The 15,631-nt window shown below is 35.0% G+C and overlaps 1 protein-coding gene across 3 annotated transcripts; it reads right to left on the bottom strand.

Moving 5' to 3' along the window:
• Window positions 1-877: 877 nt before the first annotated feature.
• LOC114756422 (pentatricopeptide repeat-containing protein At1g01970-like) lies at window positions 878-12,647 on the bottom strand. 3 transcript variants are annotated; one of them, XM_028945363.1, is made up of 3 exons: window positions 12,444-12,647; window positions 10,077-10,588; window positions 878-2,063 (listed from the first exon to the last, which is right to left on the bottom strand). In XM_028945363.1, exons 2-3 carry the CDS (start codon window positions 10,542-10,544, stop codon window positions 1,248-1,250), a joined length of 1,284 nt encoding a protein of 427 aa, XP_028801196.1. In that variant the 5' UTR covers window positions 10,545-10,588; window positions 12,444-12,647; the 3' UTR covers window positions 878-1,247. The 3 variants fall into 3 exon arrangements, with proteins under 3 accessions (XP_028801196.1, XP_028801197.1, XP_028801198.1); XM_028945364.1 differs by lacking the exon at window positions 12,444-12,647 and adding an exon at window positions 11,980-12,104; XM_028945365.1 differs by lacking the exon at window positions 12,444-12,647 and adding an exon at window positions 11,162-11,620.
• Window positions 12,648-15,631: the final 2,984 nt, after the last annotated feature.

Raw genomic sequence — 15,631 nt, 5'->3', positions numbered from 1 at the left:
ATCGTTCCATGATCTTCAAGACGTTTTCGAGCTGTCAATGACTTTGGCTTAGGCTGTTTATTGGTCTTTTCATTGCATGATATTGAATCGAAATCCTTCAGCATGCTCTTTGGCTTCTTAGCCTAAAAAACATATCCGCTCCAAAAGCAAAAAGCTCATAACAATGAAATTTTCATTAAGTAAGAACACTAATTATATAATTCTCATATAATCAATTTACTAAACTACTTTCCTAATGTTCCAAAAGCAAAAAGTTAATAATTAGTTTTTTTAATTAAACTAAAAGAAGGACGCATCTTCCATCAATCACTCATAAAATAAAGCTGCTATTCATACAATTACTTGATATCTCTCTTGATTCGCTCATTGAGATTTAATGGGTTTTGACCTTTGATCCTCATGATCCTCCTCATGTGCTTACATTGTGCAAACTAAAATATCCATACTCATATTGCAAAGTAATATTTACTTCAATTATGAGCTTGCGTCATTCCTGAACAAAAAACCGATCATATCGACACTACCAATCTTGTCATCACCATGGGTTCTTATTCATCCAAATTTGCATACAATATATATCATTCCTCTGGTCCTTAATATAAGACATGTTTAACTAATTTAATTAGATTAAAAAAGTTAGGTAAGTTAGTTAATTATAAGAAATATGATATGTTTTTCTTAAAATACCATAATCATCTTCCTTAATATCCTCTCTCCCACTTCTACTTGATTATGATTGAAGGAATATCCATAAAAGTAATTTAGAAAAAATTGATAAATATGATAAATATGTCTTATATTTAAGACTAAAATCAACTTAACAATTAAGTTATATATTAAACACCGGAGGAATATAATAAAATTGGATGCTATAGTGTAAGTATAAAAAGATAGTCGTTGTGTAATCATTGATAATTACTGATGTTTATGGTCCACAAGTTGAATAGCGGAATAGAGGTCATGAGAAAATAAGCAAAACAGTCTGTACAAACTGAAGGAGGGAGAATAATGATCTGAATACATGTACCGTCCTCAAATTCTTGCTTGGCTAGCTGTTCAGGGGCGCCAGAGTTGCGTATTCCTGCTGTTTCTTTATGGTGGAGAGGGTAAAAGATTCCTGCTACGAGAATTTTATGCATCGGCCTCGGCAGGAATATACAGAAGGATACAAACTTTCTCCGCGTCCATAGATGGCTGAAAGTGGAATACAGTTCATTGAAGAACTGTCGGGATGATGGGAAAAAAAGTTAATAACTTTTCAGAAACGAGTTCTTCTTTGAGGCATGATCCACACTCGCTTCTCTGCCAGCAAAATCTCTCAAAACAAGCTCCACCTCTTCCACCACCCCAAGTTTTCGGAACCACCGAGCTAATATCTCTGAACCTTCTTTCTGAACAACAATGCCATCTCTCTCCAAATCCATCAGAAACCCTAACGCTTCATTAAGCTTGTTTTCCTTTTCATATGCAACCAATACTAAAGCTATGCATTTATCTGAAGCTTCAATACCTGCTCTTCTCATATTCTCAAATGCAATTCGAGCTTTTCGACTTTGCCCAGCTTTTCCATAGGCATTGATAACAAGCCCACACATTTTATCATCAGGGCAGATACCGGCCAACTGGATTGCATCAAAAACCCTTTCAGCTCCTTCAGTATCGCCAGCCATAGAGTAGCCTCTTAGTAATGCTTTGTAAACTTCACTGCCTGCATGAATCTCTTGTGCATCCATTTCTTTAAGTAAACTTTCCGCTTGTCGAGGCATGCCAGCTCTGATGTAGGCCATTATCACTGAACCATATGATCTTTGATCCAAAGGTTCTCCAAGCAATGTGATCTCCTCGAAATATTCCATGGCCTTCTGAAGATGATCAGCCTTACTGTACATGTGAACCATGGTAGTCAGAGTTACTTGATCACAGATGAAGCCCCTTTGTTTCATGACCATAAGAAGATTTTCAGCATCTTGAAGTCGATTTTGTTTGCCATAATAATGGATTATCTTCGTATAATCACGAGCATTTGCTTCAAATGATTCTTCTACAAGCGCATGTTCTGCCACCTATGCCAGAGTTTCAGTTCAGGTTACGAGGAATACATATACAAGGTTTCATTCAAATGCAAGTATATGTGCAAAAAATTTTTCCATAGTCAAATTTGAATGGCAACAATCAAGAGAGTAAATCACCATAGGTGGACAAATTTACGTATATGAAATTAAAGATACTAGCATGAAGTGAAAGGGGGTTCGGACAAGAGTATGACATAAATCAGTGAAGCAAAGTGATTGACTGAATACAGGAATGGGAAATTCAAATTTCTTTACAACGGACAACATAGAACAAAGGAAGCCTCTACCAAATATATTTCCTACAATGGTAGAAACTTGTGTCTTGTATCAAAAAAAAAAAAAACAGAAACAAACAAACAACAAACAACAAGCCTTATCCCACTAAGTGGGGTCGGCTACATGAATCACACGACGCCATCGTGCTCTGTCAACAACCCAATCCTTAGATATGTTGTTGATTAGGAGGTCTCGTTCAATGACCTCATTCAGCGTTCTTCTCGGTCTTCCCCTACCTCTTTTTATGGGACTCCATCTTGTTTGATCCACCCTCCTCACCGGGGCCTCCAAAGGCCTTCTCTGCACATGTCCAAACCATCTTAAGCGATTTTCAACCATTTTCTCTTGGATAGGTGCCACACCGACTCTTGTCCTGATCTTTTCATTTCGAATCCTATCTTTTCTTGTATGACCACACATCCATCTCAACATCCTCATTTCTGCTACTCCGACTTTGTGTTCTTGTTTTCCCTTTATTGCCCAACATTCACTACCATACATCATAGCTGGTCTTATAGCAGTCCGATAAAATTTTCCTTTAAGTTTCTTAGGTACCTTCTTATCGCAAATAACTCCGGTAGCTTTCCTCCACTTTAACCAGCCAGCTTGTATTCTATGAGAAATGTCTCCATCAATTTTCCCATCCTCCTGTATAATGGATCCTAGGTATTTAAACTTTGATACTTGAGGAATAATTTGCTCTTTTTTCTTTTTTTTTTAACTGCAAAAATGATGTAGTTGTTCCATTACTCAACATAAAGATTCATAATTCATTGGATTGACAAGCAAAACTAAAAAATTTAGAATTTTTCCAACACATGCCATACACCCCAGATTGTCTTGGACACAGTTCTTCATATTGTATTAAAAATTTAAAAAAAAGTGATGATATTGTAACAAAAAAGAAAAAGCAGATGATATAAAATAGAACTAGTAAACCTCCCCCATGTTTATCCAAGAATTTACTAAAAGTCAAATTTTTTCCATAGCAAAATATTTCAGCATACTTAGTTTGTTTTGTTGGACGTAGGCCTAAAGCCCGAAGTTAGAATATAGGTGCAGAACACATGTGGAGGGGGTGTTTTGGGTTGCTGATTGATAGTTAGAATAGAGGGGGATATATTGTGTGAGAGCTGGATGAAGAGGGCATGGAAGATATCGGGATGTGGTTGGAGAGTCTGCGCCTCTAGAAAGCACGATAGAGTAGTTTTCTCTTACCCAGTGTATGCTCCATACAACTTACACTCGGGAGAGAAACTTTTACAGTTGAATAATGCTATTTTCTGGTGCTATCCCCATCAAAGTTATCAAAGCCTTCCTTCTTGAGAATGGTAAAGAGAAGAACGGGGTTGGATGGTCTTGAACTTGTTTGCTGCAAACTGAGCAGAATGTTGAATGCTTGACTGGAGATATTACGTCTGTCAAATGCAATATGGCTACTTTGAAGTCCTCAGTGGCTGAATTGGTTACAGAACTGCAGGCTACCCAACACTCAGCCAAAAATGATTGCTCACACACGTCCTTCAATCATCAAAATTGGTAGTGAAAATTGGTGGTGAAGACTCCAATCTTTCTTGTTACTCTAAGCTAGACTTGCCTCTATGCGTTGGCGATGAACTGCTAGGGTGGATTTTCAAAGCGAAGTGCTACTTCAAGCTTAAAAAACTGGCCGGTTCTAACTTGATGCTGCTGTTCTTTGTATTAAGGGGTGTGCTCTCAATTGGTTACAATGGAGGTAAGTACGCTCACCGTTGGCAGATTAGAACAATCTCAAATGTGACTTGATTCTCCAATTCCCTCCTTCGCAATTTATAATGTCTATGAGATGTTAATGGCTGTGCGCCAACACTGTAGTGTTGCAAAACACATTGAGAGATTGGAACCCCTTTTTGCTACTTTGGGTAGCTATGACGAGATTCCGATTGGGGTGTTTATGAATGGCCTGAAACTTGACATCAAGGCTTACTCGTGTTTGCTCTTACTTCAATTGCCATCTAAATAAATGGACATGGCTTTGCACTTGGAGGAGCACAATTTGGTCTCAGCCCAACATCATGAACCATATGATAAATTGGACCAACGAGGTTTTGGGCCAAAGACATATTGAGGAAGCCACAACAGGATGTGCATCAAGCATTCAAACATGCACCTCTATTTGCTCATGAATGTTGATCACCACTTAACTACTCAAAGTCACTGGGTATTTAATCTTTGTGACAGAGTTAAGCAGATTAGCCGAGCATATTAGAATCTAAGTGAGCTCAGATTATAATACGCCTACTCTTTGCCTAGCCATTAGGGGTGAGCAAAACAGAACCGGAGTTGAAAACCGAACCGAACCGAACTCATTTCAATTATTTTGGTTCATTTATTTTGGTTTTTAATTTTTTTCGGTTATTTTATTCGGGTATTTCAGTTATCGATGCTCGATTCGGTTTTCTCAAAAATAATTCAGTTAGCACCGAAATAATCAAAATTATTTGAATAAATTATTATTTTTATATTTCTCTTCCTACCCAGTCACGGAGTCACCCACTAACCACTGACCACTCTTATTTTCTTTTGACTAATTGACTCCATGTCACATAGGACCCATATTGGCACACTCAACTCTTCTCCACCTCACCTCAATTCACGCCCTCTACCCTCAAACTATCACAATATCACTCTCTCAGACTCTCAACAACTCCCATCTGGCTGTCTCTAAACTCTCAAGCCCTAATCTCACAGCCACAAGTTGGCGGTCGACTAATTGTAGCTTAAATCTCAACAACTCCCTTCATTCTTTCAAGTTTCGATCTACACACCTGAGCTTAGCCGTCGCAAAGTTCAGACTTCAGACCTACAAATCACAGCTTCGATCGGTCATCACAGATCGCCGCAATCCCCTCCCTTTCCCTCCTCTGTCCTCACTCTCTCACCATCAGTCTTCATTCTGGTAAGGTAAGACATGGTGAATGTTGTATATCAGTGCGACATTGTGATAAGTATGCTATTATGAACATTCAGATTTCAGAGTTCCAAGTTTCATGTCATTTACCTTTATTGTGGACTACTCGTTCTAATAAACTTTGCTAGAAGTTGGGCTAAATAAGAGAAAGTTGTTGGAAGCATGAGTGAGTTAGTCTCTTTGCTTTGTAGCTATTTGATTCAGGTTCCACTTTGCTCTATATTCTATAACATATTCCCTTTCTGGCTCAGGCCTTCGTGTGTGTATAACTGTTGCTTTGGAAGTTCTTTTCTTCTTTCTTTTTTCCTCCCTTCTACTTTTGAATGTAAAGACGCTATGTGAATGATAAATGATGTTCATAAATGCAGCTTCAATATTTCCTGCTTTTACTGCATCCTATACCAAGAATTCAATCTATTTAGCAAAGTCTTGCAACACATTCCCTTTCTGGATTTGGCCTTCGTGTGTGTATAAATTAAGTCTTGCTGCATATATAATTTTCTCAAATCAGAATTGAAAAAGGGCACGTTTGATGATGGTGTAATTGATATTTTAAAAAAAAAAAAAGATATCTTCTCATGGTGAAACTATGGGTGATGCTTAAGCTAGGGATGATGGTACTCCTCAAACAACGAAACCTTCAATGCCAATAGCAAGTGGGACTACAAAAAGAAAAAGCATGAAATCAAGATCAAAGGTTTGGGAGCATTTCACCAAATTTGTGAATGAGAGGTGAAATTAGAGATAAGTGCAACTATTGTGAAAAAGATCTTGCATGTGATTCAAAAGCTAATGGAACCACTACACTTAACAACCATTTGACTACTTGTAAATTAAACCCCCCTCCTGAAGAACTTGCACAATCTCACTTCAACTTTAATGTAGATGACAAAATGAGTCTTACTAATTGGAAATTTGATTAAGATGCTATTAGGAAAGCCTTATCATGCATGATTATTACTGATGAATTACCTTTCAAGTTTGTCGATGGGGATGGGTTTAGGCAAGTTATGTCAATTGCTCAACCTAGACTTAAAATTCCATCAAGATGGACTGTTGCTCGTGACTGTTTTGGGATTTACATTGATGAAAAAGTTAAATTTAAAAACAATTTACTGCATAAGAGGTAAAGGGTTTGCCTCACCACTGACACTTGGACTTCCATTCAAAGAATCAATTATATGTGCATTACTGCTCATTTTATAAATGATGCATGGACATTGACAAAGAGGATTTTAAATTTCATTCCTATTTCTAGTCATGAGAGGAAGGATATTGGAATGGAAATGGAAAAATATCTACTTGAATGAGGAATTGAAAAGGTGCTCACAATTACTGTGAACAATGTCAGTTCTAATGATGTCATGGTTTAATATTTAGAACAAAAAATTATGAATTCGGGTCACTCAATTATGAAATGTCAATTCTTGCATATGAGATGTGTTGCACACATAATCAACTTGATTATTACTGATAGGTTGAAAGAAATAAGGAGTTCTGTGAAAAAAGTTAGAGAAGCTATTCGCTTTATCAGACAATCACCTCTTAGGATGAGAAAGTTTAACGAGAGTTGTGTGGATGAAAAGATTCAAAGTAAACAAATCTTATGTTTAGATGTCCCTACTCGGTGGAACTCTACCTATTTGATGTTAGAAACTGCTCAAAAATTTGAGGCAGCTTTTAAAAGGTTTGAGGATAAATATCCTTATTTTCGATTTGATCTTCAAGATGAAGAGGGGGTGCCTGAGTCTGAAGATTGGAAGAATGTTAGGAAGATGATTATGACATTGGGCCATTTGTATGAGCTTACTGTGCAGATATCTGGCTCTTTATTTGTAACATCTAATACTTTTTTCCGTGAAATTTATAAGCTATATCGTTTTTTGGACGAGTGGAAAAAATGTGATGTTTGGGAGTTGGCTTCCATGGCAAACAGAATGAAAGAGAAATTTGATAAGTATTGGAGAGATCTTATGAAGATTAATCAACTTCTTTACATTACTGCTGTTCTTGATCCTCGATATAAATTAGATTGGGTGCAATTTGCTTTATGTAAAATGCACACAAGCGCAATTAGTACAAGTTTTGGGATGTATATTAAAGAACTTTTTATTTCCCTGTATAATAAATACAAACACACTTTTTCCCCCTCAACCCAATCTGAAAAGGAGTCATTGCATAGCACACAAGATGATTGTGATGAGATGATGATCCTGCTGCGAAAGTCAGAAAATTGCTTGATATTGAGGAACAAGAGTTCATAAATGAACATCTTGGTAGAAGAACTAGCAGAATTGAGGTTGATAGATATTTAAATGAAGAAATTGAGATTAATAAAGATGATTTTGATATTTTAGGTTGGTGGAAGCTAAATGGTCCTAAATTTCCTATTTTTTCTCTAGTGGCAAGAGATGTTTTGGCTATTCCAATTTCTACGTTTGCATCAGAGTCTACATTCAGTACTGAAGGACGAGTTCTGGATTCATTTAGGAGCTCTTTAACTCCTAAAATTGTGCAATCTCTAATTTGTGCTCAAGATTGGCTTAGACGCTCAATTCAACATGTTGTAGAAGAAGGAATGATGATATCCAAAAGATAGAACTTGGTAATATTTTATTTTTACTTCATAACATTATAAGAATAATATAATGCTTGATTTATTATAATATATGAAGTCTGATTTTGTTTTTCTTTGTGTAGATTTGCAAAAAATTGCATTGGAGGCAACCGTTGATGTACTATAGATGCAACAGGGAAAAAACTTAGAAGTAAACAAATCTTGTGCTTAATTTGTTTGTTTTTTCTTTAACTCTAAAGTTGTGCACTCTCTAATTTTCTTGTTTAATTGTAGTTGTTGGTTGCTTGATGGCAAGTTGTATGCAAAGAACTTAGGGACAACTAATGGCTGGAATTTCAAGCTGCCTTGTGGAATTTCAGGGAAAAAACTTGCGTGATTCTCCACCAGCAATGTCAAATCTTTTCTTTGACTGAATCTATTCTAGATTGCTTGCTGAATGCTATTGTAATATTTTGGGTTACTTATTTGATTTCTACCATGTGATGGTGGGGTGTTGAATGTCTTCCTCCTCATATCATTGGTTTTTGCCCTCAGATGGTGGTTCTTTTTGTTCATTGATAGTGGTTCATGAATCATGATGGTTCTTCTAGCCATGCCTTGCGCTAGCTTTGATGGTTACTTTTTGAATTTCATGGGTGTTCTGGTCTTTTCATGGATATTAAATTTTGGGAGAATTGCAACTACATATTTACAACTTGTCATTGACTTTTTGATAATTATTCTGTCTCACAATATATGTAATGTGTAATAAGATATATTTGATTTTGGAATTTAAAACTTCTATTACACCTTTCAAATATCCAAATTCTATGTATAAAAAGAGCCCAAAAAATCATTAATTCCCACTATTTAGACTTCTTGTGCATACTGGGCTGGAATAATGCTTGAACAAAAAAAAAAGGCCCAATAAAAGCCCAATAACTGAATGAGCCCACTAACCAGACCGAATATATTTCAGTTATTTCAGTTCGGTTAGTTTACTGTGTTCGGTTTCGGTTCGGTTTCTTAATTGTGATCATTTAGGTTATTCGGTTATTTCGGTTATTGACACTAACCGAACCGATTAACTGATTACTCAGCCCTATTAGCCATAGCAGAGTTTGCAATTCTGAGCTTTCTTTTCCCAACAAATATATTTCATATTGAATGCTGAGGCACATCGTCAAATATGCATCTCAAAGTCCACAAACACAGTTCTATTAAGAAACCATTGCCATACAAGCGGTTTCAAAAGTAGCTTGTAAAAAACTAGATTACAATATGCACTGCAACTTTATATAGCCGTCCTACAATTTGTGTTAAGGAAGTTAATATTTATCATGGAATTTCAAGGTTTAGAAATAGTCAGTACCATTCACTAAGTAAAAGAAAGGAACAGAAAAATAGGTCAGTCGAACCATATTCCTCGGCAAAGTTATAAATGGCTGCATAACTACATACAATGTCCATCAGACATATATAAACAGGATAGCATCAGACACAATAGCCCCTTGATTCTGACAAAAAACAAAAAACATTATCCATAACATGGAGAAGGAAAAAAAAAAACCAATAGAAAAGTATAGAATCCCCAACCAGTTGGACTTATCGCCCCTGCTCGGACAGGTAGCGAAGATTATCTATTTTACTTAAACTTTTCCACATACGGGCCCACGAAAACTTTGGTTAAGATTTAAACTTTCATCTAAGGTACAAAAGTCCCACCAAGAAAAGAAATCTTGACCAACGAATTAAGAGCTAAAATTGATGGAAACAATGAAACTTTTCAACATTTTTATTTAATTAAATAATAAATAATTGTCACCAGTATAAGAATGTAGAATCTTAATATATAGTTGGCATCCCATAGCAGGCAAAAAGTACATTTTATTTGAATAAAATTTACATATGTATGATAGGCTGAAGTTTAAATTAATGGGAATTCACCACATGTATTTTCCATTCAATATCCAGAAATTTCCACATTGCATGAGCAATTAGATAAGGACCTCAGCTCTCTAAAGGAGAAATGTCTATACTCCAGTCCTGAACATCTTACTTTCCATTATTTCAAAATAAACCAATAAGATATTAGAAATAACAGGGAACGGAAGCATCATTACACATCAGATGGAAAAGCAATATGTCAAATTCCAAACACATTCAATAGATACAGAACAAATGAAAAAATACTCTTTAAATGAAATACGATGAAAAATACCTGAAGGTAAAAAGGATGATCCATCGTTTTCAACTCTTTAAGAACAGAAAGCCAGTCAGCTCTAATAGGCTTCATGATCCTCACCCAAGCCCCCAACAGATCAGACATGTTTCCCTTCTCAGGAGAAAAGCATATAATCCGTCTCATCAGGGCCTTACAACGTTTTTCCATCTTGAAAGGAAGTTGAGATATGGCTTGTTTTTGTGCTTCTGTAGTGTCATGGCCTATCTCAACCCATCTAAACTCTCTCCGGTTTTCTTCTAGCAATTTTGACTTTACAATGTCCTCCTTACTGATCCTTACTTTTAATGAAACAAACTGGTGTTTATGGAAATCCGAAGATCCAAGTTTCCAAAGTAATGAATTTCCACCAATATGATTGCCATAAAACCCAGCTCTATCATTAGTTACTGAGAGACTTGAGAAGCAACAATTGGATAGTAGCGGATAGGAATTGGTTCCCATCATTGAAATAATACAGAACTCCGTGATCTCAAATATTCATCCAGAAGCTGGAGGAACATAAGGAGAATTATCTAATTAATGAAACAAGTGGAGCGGGAGAGCGCAATAAAATAAAACCACAGCCTACGAATCTAAAGCACTCCATTGGAGTGAGACACTGAAAAATGCTTCCAAAAGTCACTTGTCAAAGAAAAAGAAAAATATATTTACATAAAAAAAAGTGCCTACAAAATCTATTTTTAACGCCATTGCACAAAAACTAACTCAGTTTTTTCTTTTTTGGCTTTTTTTTTGGAGGGGTGGGTGGGTAGCATTGTATCAAATATTAAATATTAAATAACCTTTTTGTCAGCAATCGATCAATGACAAACTTTGAGTCCTCTTACAGTCTCTGTTTATTTTCCTCCTCTGAAAGTGTTGTTTAAAGTGCTATACGCCATAACAATATTTATGACACCCCTCCCTTTCAAAAAGAACCCCAAAAAAAAAAAAAAACAGAGAGAAAGAGCACAAAGACAAATCAGATTCCTACTTTCAGAACCCATTTGGTTGGGTGAAATTTTATTGCGGGAAATGGAAATCAACCTCCCATGAATTTAAAACCACCAGTTTTCTATTACCTCTATCAGTGCTGTCACCTGTGGCACCAATTCCCTCTTCTCCGTCAACTCTCTCAGTCCCCTAGCTACATCTAATGCATCCAAAACCATCGCCCCCCAAAAACACCAAGCCTTTATTCATGCTGTCCAACATAATTCATCTTGTTATATAAACCAGTAGGGAAAGCCAATTCTAATCCAGGTTATCTGAATTAGATGATATTATTCCTCACTTTACATGTACTCCAGTGAAAGGGGTGAGGGACACTTGTGCAGTTCATGTTTATAAGAAGAAATTAACACCAAGTAAAACAAACGAATGGACACAAGTTTTACCCAAATTTGACAAGGGCTTCACTGTAAAGTTCAGAGTCACGTGATTAGGCTAATAGATTTCCATGTTATTCTAATGCCATTGCCAAATGACCCCTCATACCCAAGAACAAAAATAAAGAAGTTATAGCAGCTTTTGAAAAGTATACACGGATAAGTAGATCACAGAACATATTCTATTAGAGAATGAAAGGAAAAGAAAATTTCTTCTCTTCTCATTTGTACAAAGAGTTTCCCAGTCCTTAAAATTGATTTCCGGGAAAATTAATCAACCAATTCTCATAAATCAAGTCCATGTCATTTGAATTGGACTCTTATAGCTTGACATACTATAGGCATCCATCCTGAGGGAAAATTCTTTATAACACTGTTAATGTTAATGTATAGTTGGAGCCTACCTTAGCAGACCCGAGGATAATACTTGGATAACTAAGTGAAGTGGCAGCCAGGTGGATAATTTAAGTGATCTGGAAAATTAAAAATCCCTACCACTAGTTGCACCCCACCTCAAATGTCCGTCGCGTTCTCATCACGATTATTATATCCTCTTGTTAAAGATTTTAATCCCAACAAAAAGCCATCGGTGGATCATACATCAGTGGCAACCGACTCAATCCAGTTATTACAAACAAGAAACCCTCCTGAGGCTAGCACGCCAAAATAGGCCTTTCACCAACATTCAACAACTTCAACCAAAGAAAAACAGGAGGTTTCATTAAGTTGAATGCAGGGGGAAAAAATTACCGTTTCACGGAATATATATATATATATATATAGAGAGAGAGAGAGAGACACACACACACACACAATGCTATTGTGGGCATTAAATGACTGTGGAAAAAGCACAAAAATAATTTGAATTTTTCATAATCACAGGGGAAGTTATATGCGTGATACGAAGACAATGTGTGAACATTCCAGTATAATCTCCAAGGAAATGCAGAAACTTTCAAGAGAAAGACATGCTCACCTGGCACTAGAGCGCGCGCAACAACGATGGCGGAGGGCGGAGGCAGAAGGGCGGACGAGGTCGAGGAAGAAGGAAACAGAACGGCGGAGGCGCAAGGACGAAGGGAACAGTGAAGAGTGAAGAGACGATGAACGGTGAAGCAAATCTGCGAAGTGAAGGGGAGGTAAGTGCGTGTTGCGTAAGCGTCGCCGAACTCGCGGACGGAAGCAGATCCTGTCCGTTCGGATTATCCAATAACTTACCAACTGCTGTTATTGGGAGATGTTTGGCTTCTTTAAAAGCTATTCTTAAAAAATATTTTTATAAATTGAGATAAACACATCTAGATATTTAATTCATATACTATAAAAGTATTTTTAAAATTATGGTTTTGATTCCATCCAAATATCTCTTTAATGTAAGAACTTATCAAATTTTTTATTTTGATCTTAAATATAATATTTTAATTTATTTTATTTTTTATATTTATTTTTTTAAGTAGTTTTTATAATATTCTTGATTAGTAAAAATATTTTAAAAAAGACACCACCTATTTATTACAAATAATTAAGTTAATTAATTTTATTAAACTACTCAAATTAATTAATTAGCTTATATATTAAAAAACGAAGTTAATATGATGCACTATCATCAAGCTATTAAAAATGAATCTTTCCCATTCATCTATTGTAATCCTAACCACGGTCCTTCTACTTCTACTAACGGGAGTTTAACTTCACGAGAAATCACATTCTCCTCATTCTATCATCAAATAGGTAGGCTTCTTTATTGCCTCTCAACATCACTTGACAAGAGATCTTAACTTTGTTTTTTTATTTTTGTTGTTAATTTTAGGTTTATTTCGATATCACTTTTTATGGCTTTTTAGGATGTCATTTTATTTTACTGATTATTTGTAACTTATAAACTTATATTATCCAATATTATTTTGTCTTTTTCTTTAAAAAAAATAGATATGCTTCAACATTCTCCCACATTTTGCTAGCTTCATTTATATGAAATAAATATATTAGCTTGGATGGCTACTCACCTTCATACAAAAGGGGTAAGGCAAAAAAATCACTGTTTTTTTCCTTTGAATTGTTGAAATCTGAGAGAAAAACAATGATTTGAAAATTTTTTAGAGAGATAACTAAGGCGGTAATAAATCACTCATATTTTTTAAAACAACAGATAGTATTTTTTTTACATTTTTGTAGAAATGTCACAAAAGTTACTATTGTAAAAAAATTTCAACACAAACTTCTCTTTATTGAGGAAAGCTTTTTTTCATTTTGTTGCATCTATCTACTATAAATTTTCTTTCATGTGTGAATTTTTTTTTTGTTCCCCATTGCATCTTTTTTTATGTTTGATTTTTGTTAGGATGTTTTTTAATTTATGTAGTTTCAAATTTTATTAGAAGTTTTGCTATGTGTGTTACATAAATGTATTTTGTAGGTTTCAATCTATGGTAGCTAATTTGACTCCTAGATTAGGAAAAGAATTTAATAATTAAGTTTGGAATGAATATGCTTGTAGAGAAGGCTTTAGTGTAAGGAAAAATGGGTCAACAAATAGTAAGAAAGGAAAAAAAAAACAGTTAAAGCGTAAATATACCCATAAACTTTTACCAAATGTGTGCCTAGCATCATGAATAAATCTTGAGTATAAAAATACATATGATATTTTCAAAAGATAGCAAAAATGTCATAACAGTTAATTATTACAATGTTAACTATTTGTGTTGACCGAAGATAATGATGTGAATATTGATGTGGCTTAGAGGATATGATAAAAGGGGGGGTTAAGGTGCAAATACACCTAAGAACATTTGCCAAATATGCACCTAACACCATAAACAAACTTTGGGTGCAAAAATACTTGTGAAGCTCTCCATGTCACCCACTCCTTCATTTCATCCCTCTCATTCTCTCGTGTTCTAAGAAGAATAGTGCTACTCTCTTAGCTCCACTTTAGTCTTCATCAACAAATAACTAGAGGAGATATGATAAGAGTAACTAAGAGGGTAGTACTATTGTTCTTCGAAAAGGATAGACTTAGAAAAATGAAATAAAGGAGTAAGTTTTTTGGATAGCTTCAGCTTATCTCCTCTTCAATGAAAGTGCGACAGTGAAGAGAGAATGTTGTTGGGATCAGAGGGAGATTGAAATGCCAGCTTAGGATCCGTGTCATCTTATTTGATCAAATGTTTTACTCAGAAGATCAACTTTGATGAATTAAATGACTATAGCATTTTAGGGTTCTTTTAGAATGATTATAAACATTTTTGCACTAAAAGTTTGTTTATAGTATCAAGCACCCATTTAGGAAAAGTTCATATGTATATTTTCACCGTTACTCTTTTTTATCTAACCCTCTAAGACACATCAGTATTCATGTCATCATTTTCGATCAAATAAGTAGTCAACATTACAATAGCTAATAGTCATGGTATTTTTGTAACTTTTTGAAATCTTCATGTGTATTTTTACATTCAATATTTTGTTTGTGGTGTCTAGCGCATATTTGGTAAAATTTCATTAATATATTTACACTTTAACCCAAAGACAATGGCTGCTTCTAGATATGTTTGTTCAAAAGAAGGTGAACGAAAACCAAATAAAAGGTCACCTCGGCTATAATCATCGTGTTGAGACCAAGAGTAATTGTAAAGTTGAAATGACAGCTAATTGGCAAGATAAATCCAAGATCACTAGCTTTATGGAAGAGTATAACCATCCATTACATCTTCAAGAAATTGTGCATATGATGAGGTCTCAACACAAAATAAGTAATGCACATGCAGATGAGATTGATTTAGCTAGGAATGCTAGAATTAAACAAAAAGCAATATTTGACCTTATGAGTAAGCAAACAAGTGAGTAAGTTGTGACATCCCAATTTTATTTCTAGGATTTAAGAAATATTAAAGAGGAATTATTGCATGGTAAATAGAATTTACCATATAATTATTTGAGAAAATGTATCCAAAATAAATTAAATATCAGAGATATAAATATGATCTCAAGTCATAATGCTAGAAAAGAGATAAAAGAGAAATAATAAAGTTCAATAAACATAGATGAAGTAGTTTTCACCTAAAAATTTTAGTTATCTAGATATTATAGGTTGAAATTGTCAATTAAGTTTAGGGAGGATCCAATTAAATCTAATTAAAATACTAAATTCCTAATTAGGCCATGAGA

This window comes from Neltuma alba, unplaced genomic scaffold (assembly GCF_004799145.2).
Source record: "Neltuma alba isolate B1F8T4 unplaced genomic scaffold, ASM479914v2 tig00010404_pilon, whole genome shotgun sequence".
In the NCBI taxonomy this organism is placed as follows: domain Eukaryota; kingdom Viridiplantae; phylum Streptophyta; class Magnoliopsida; order Fabales; family Fabaceae; genus Neltuma; species Neltuma alba.
The sequence above is the reverse complement of the archived record's forward strand: the minus strand, read 5'-3'. Positions and strand labels throughout refer to the sequence as shown.

Bases quoted from the DNA above. Each gene is read 5' to 3' on its own strand.
- LOC114756422 (XM_028945363.1), bottom strand. From the start codon at position 10,544: ATGATGGGAACCAATTCCTATCCGCTACTATCCAATTGTTGCTTCTCA. The intron at 2,064-10,076 runs GTATTTTTCATC...ACTCTGGCATAG, and splicing joins ATCATCCTTTTTACCTTCAG to GTGGCAGAACATGCGCTTGT.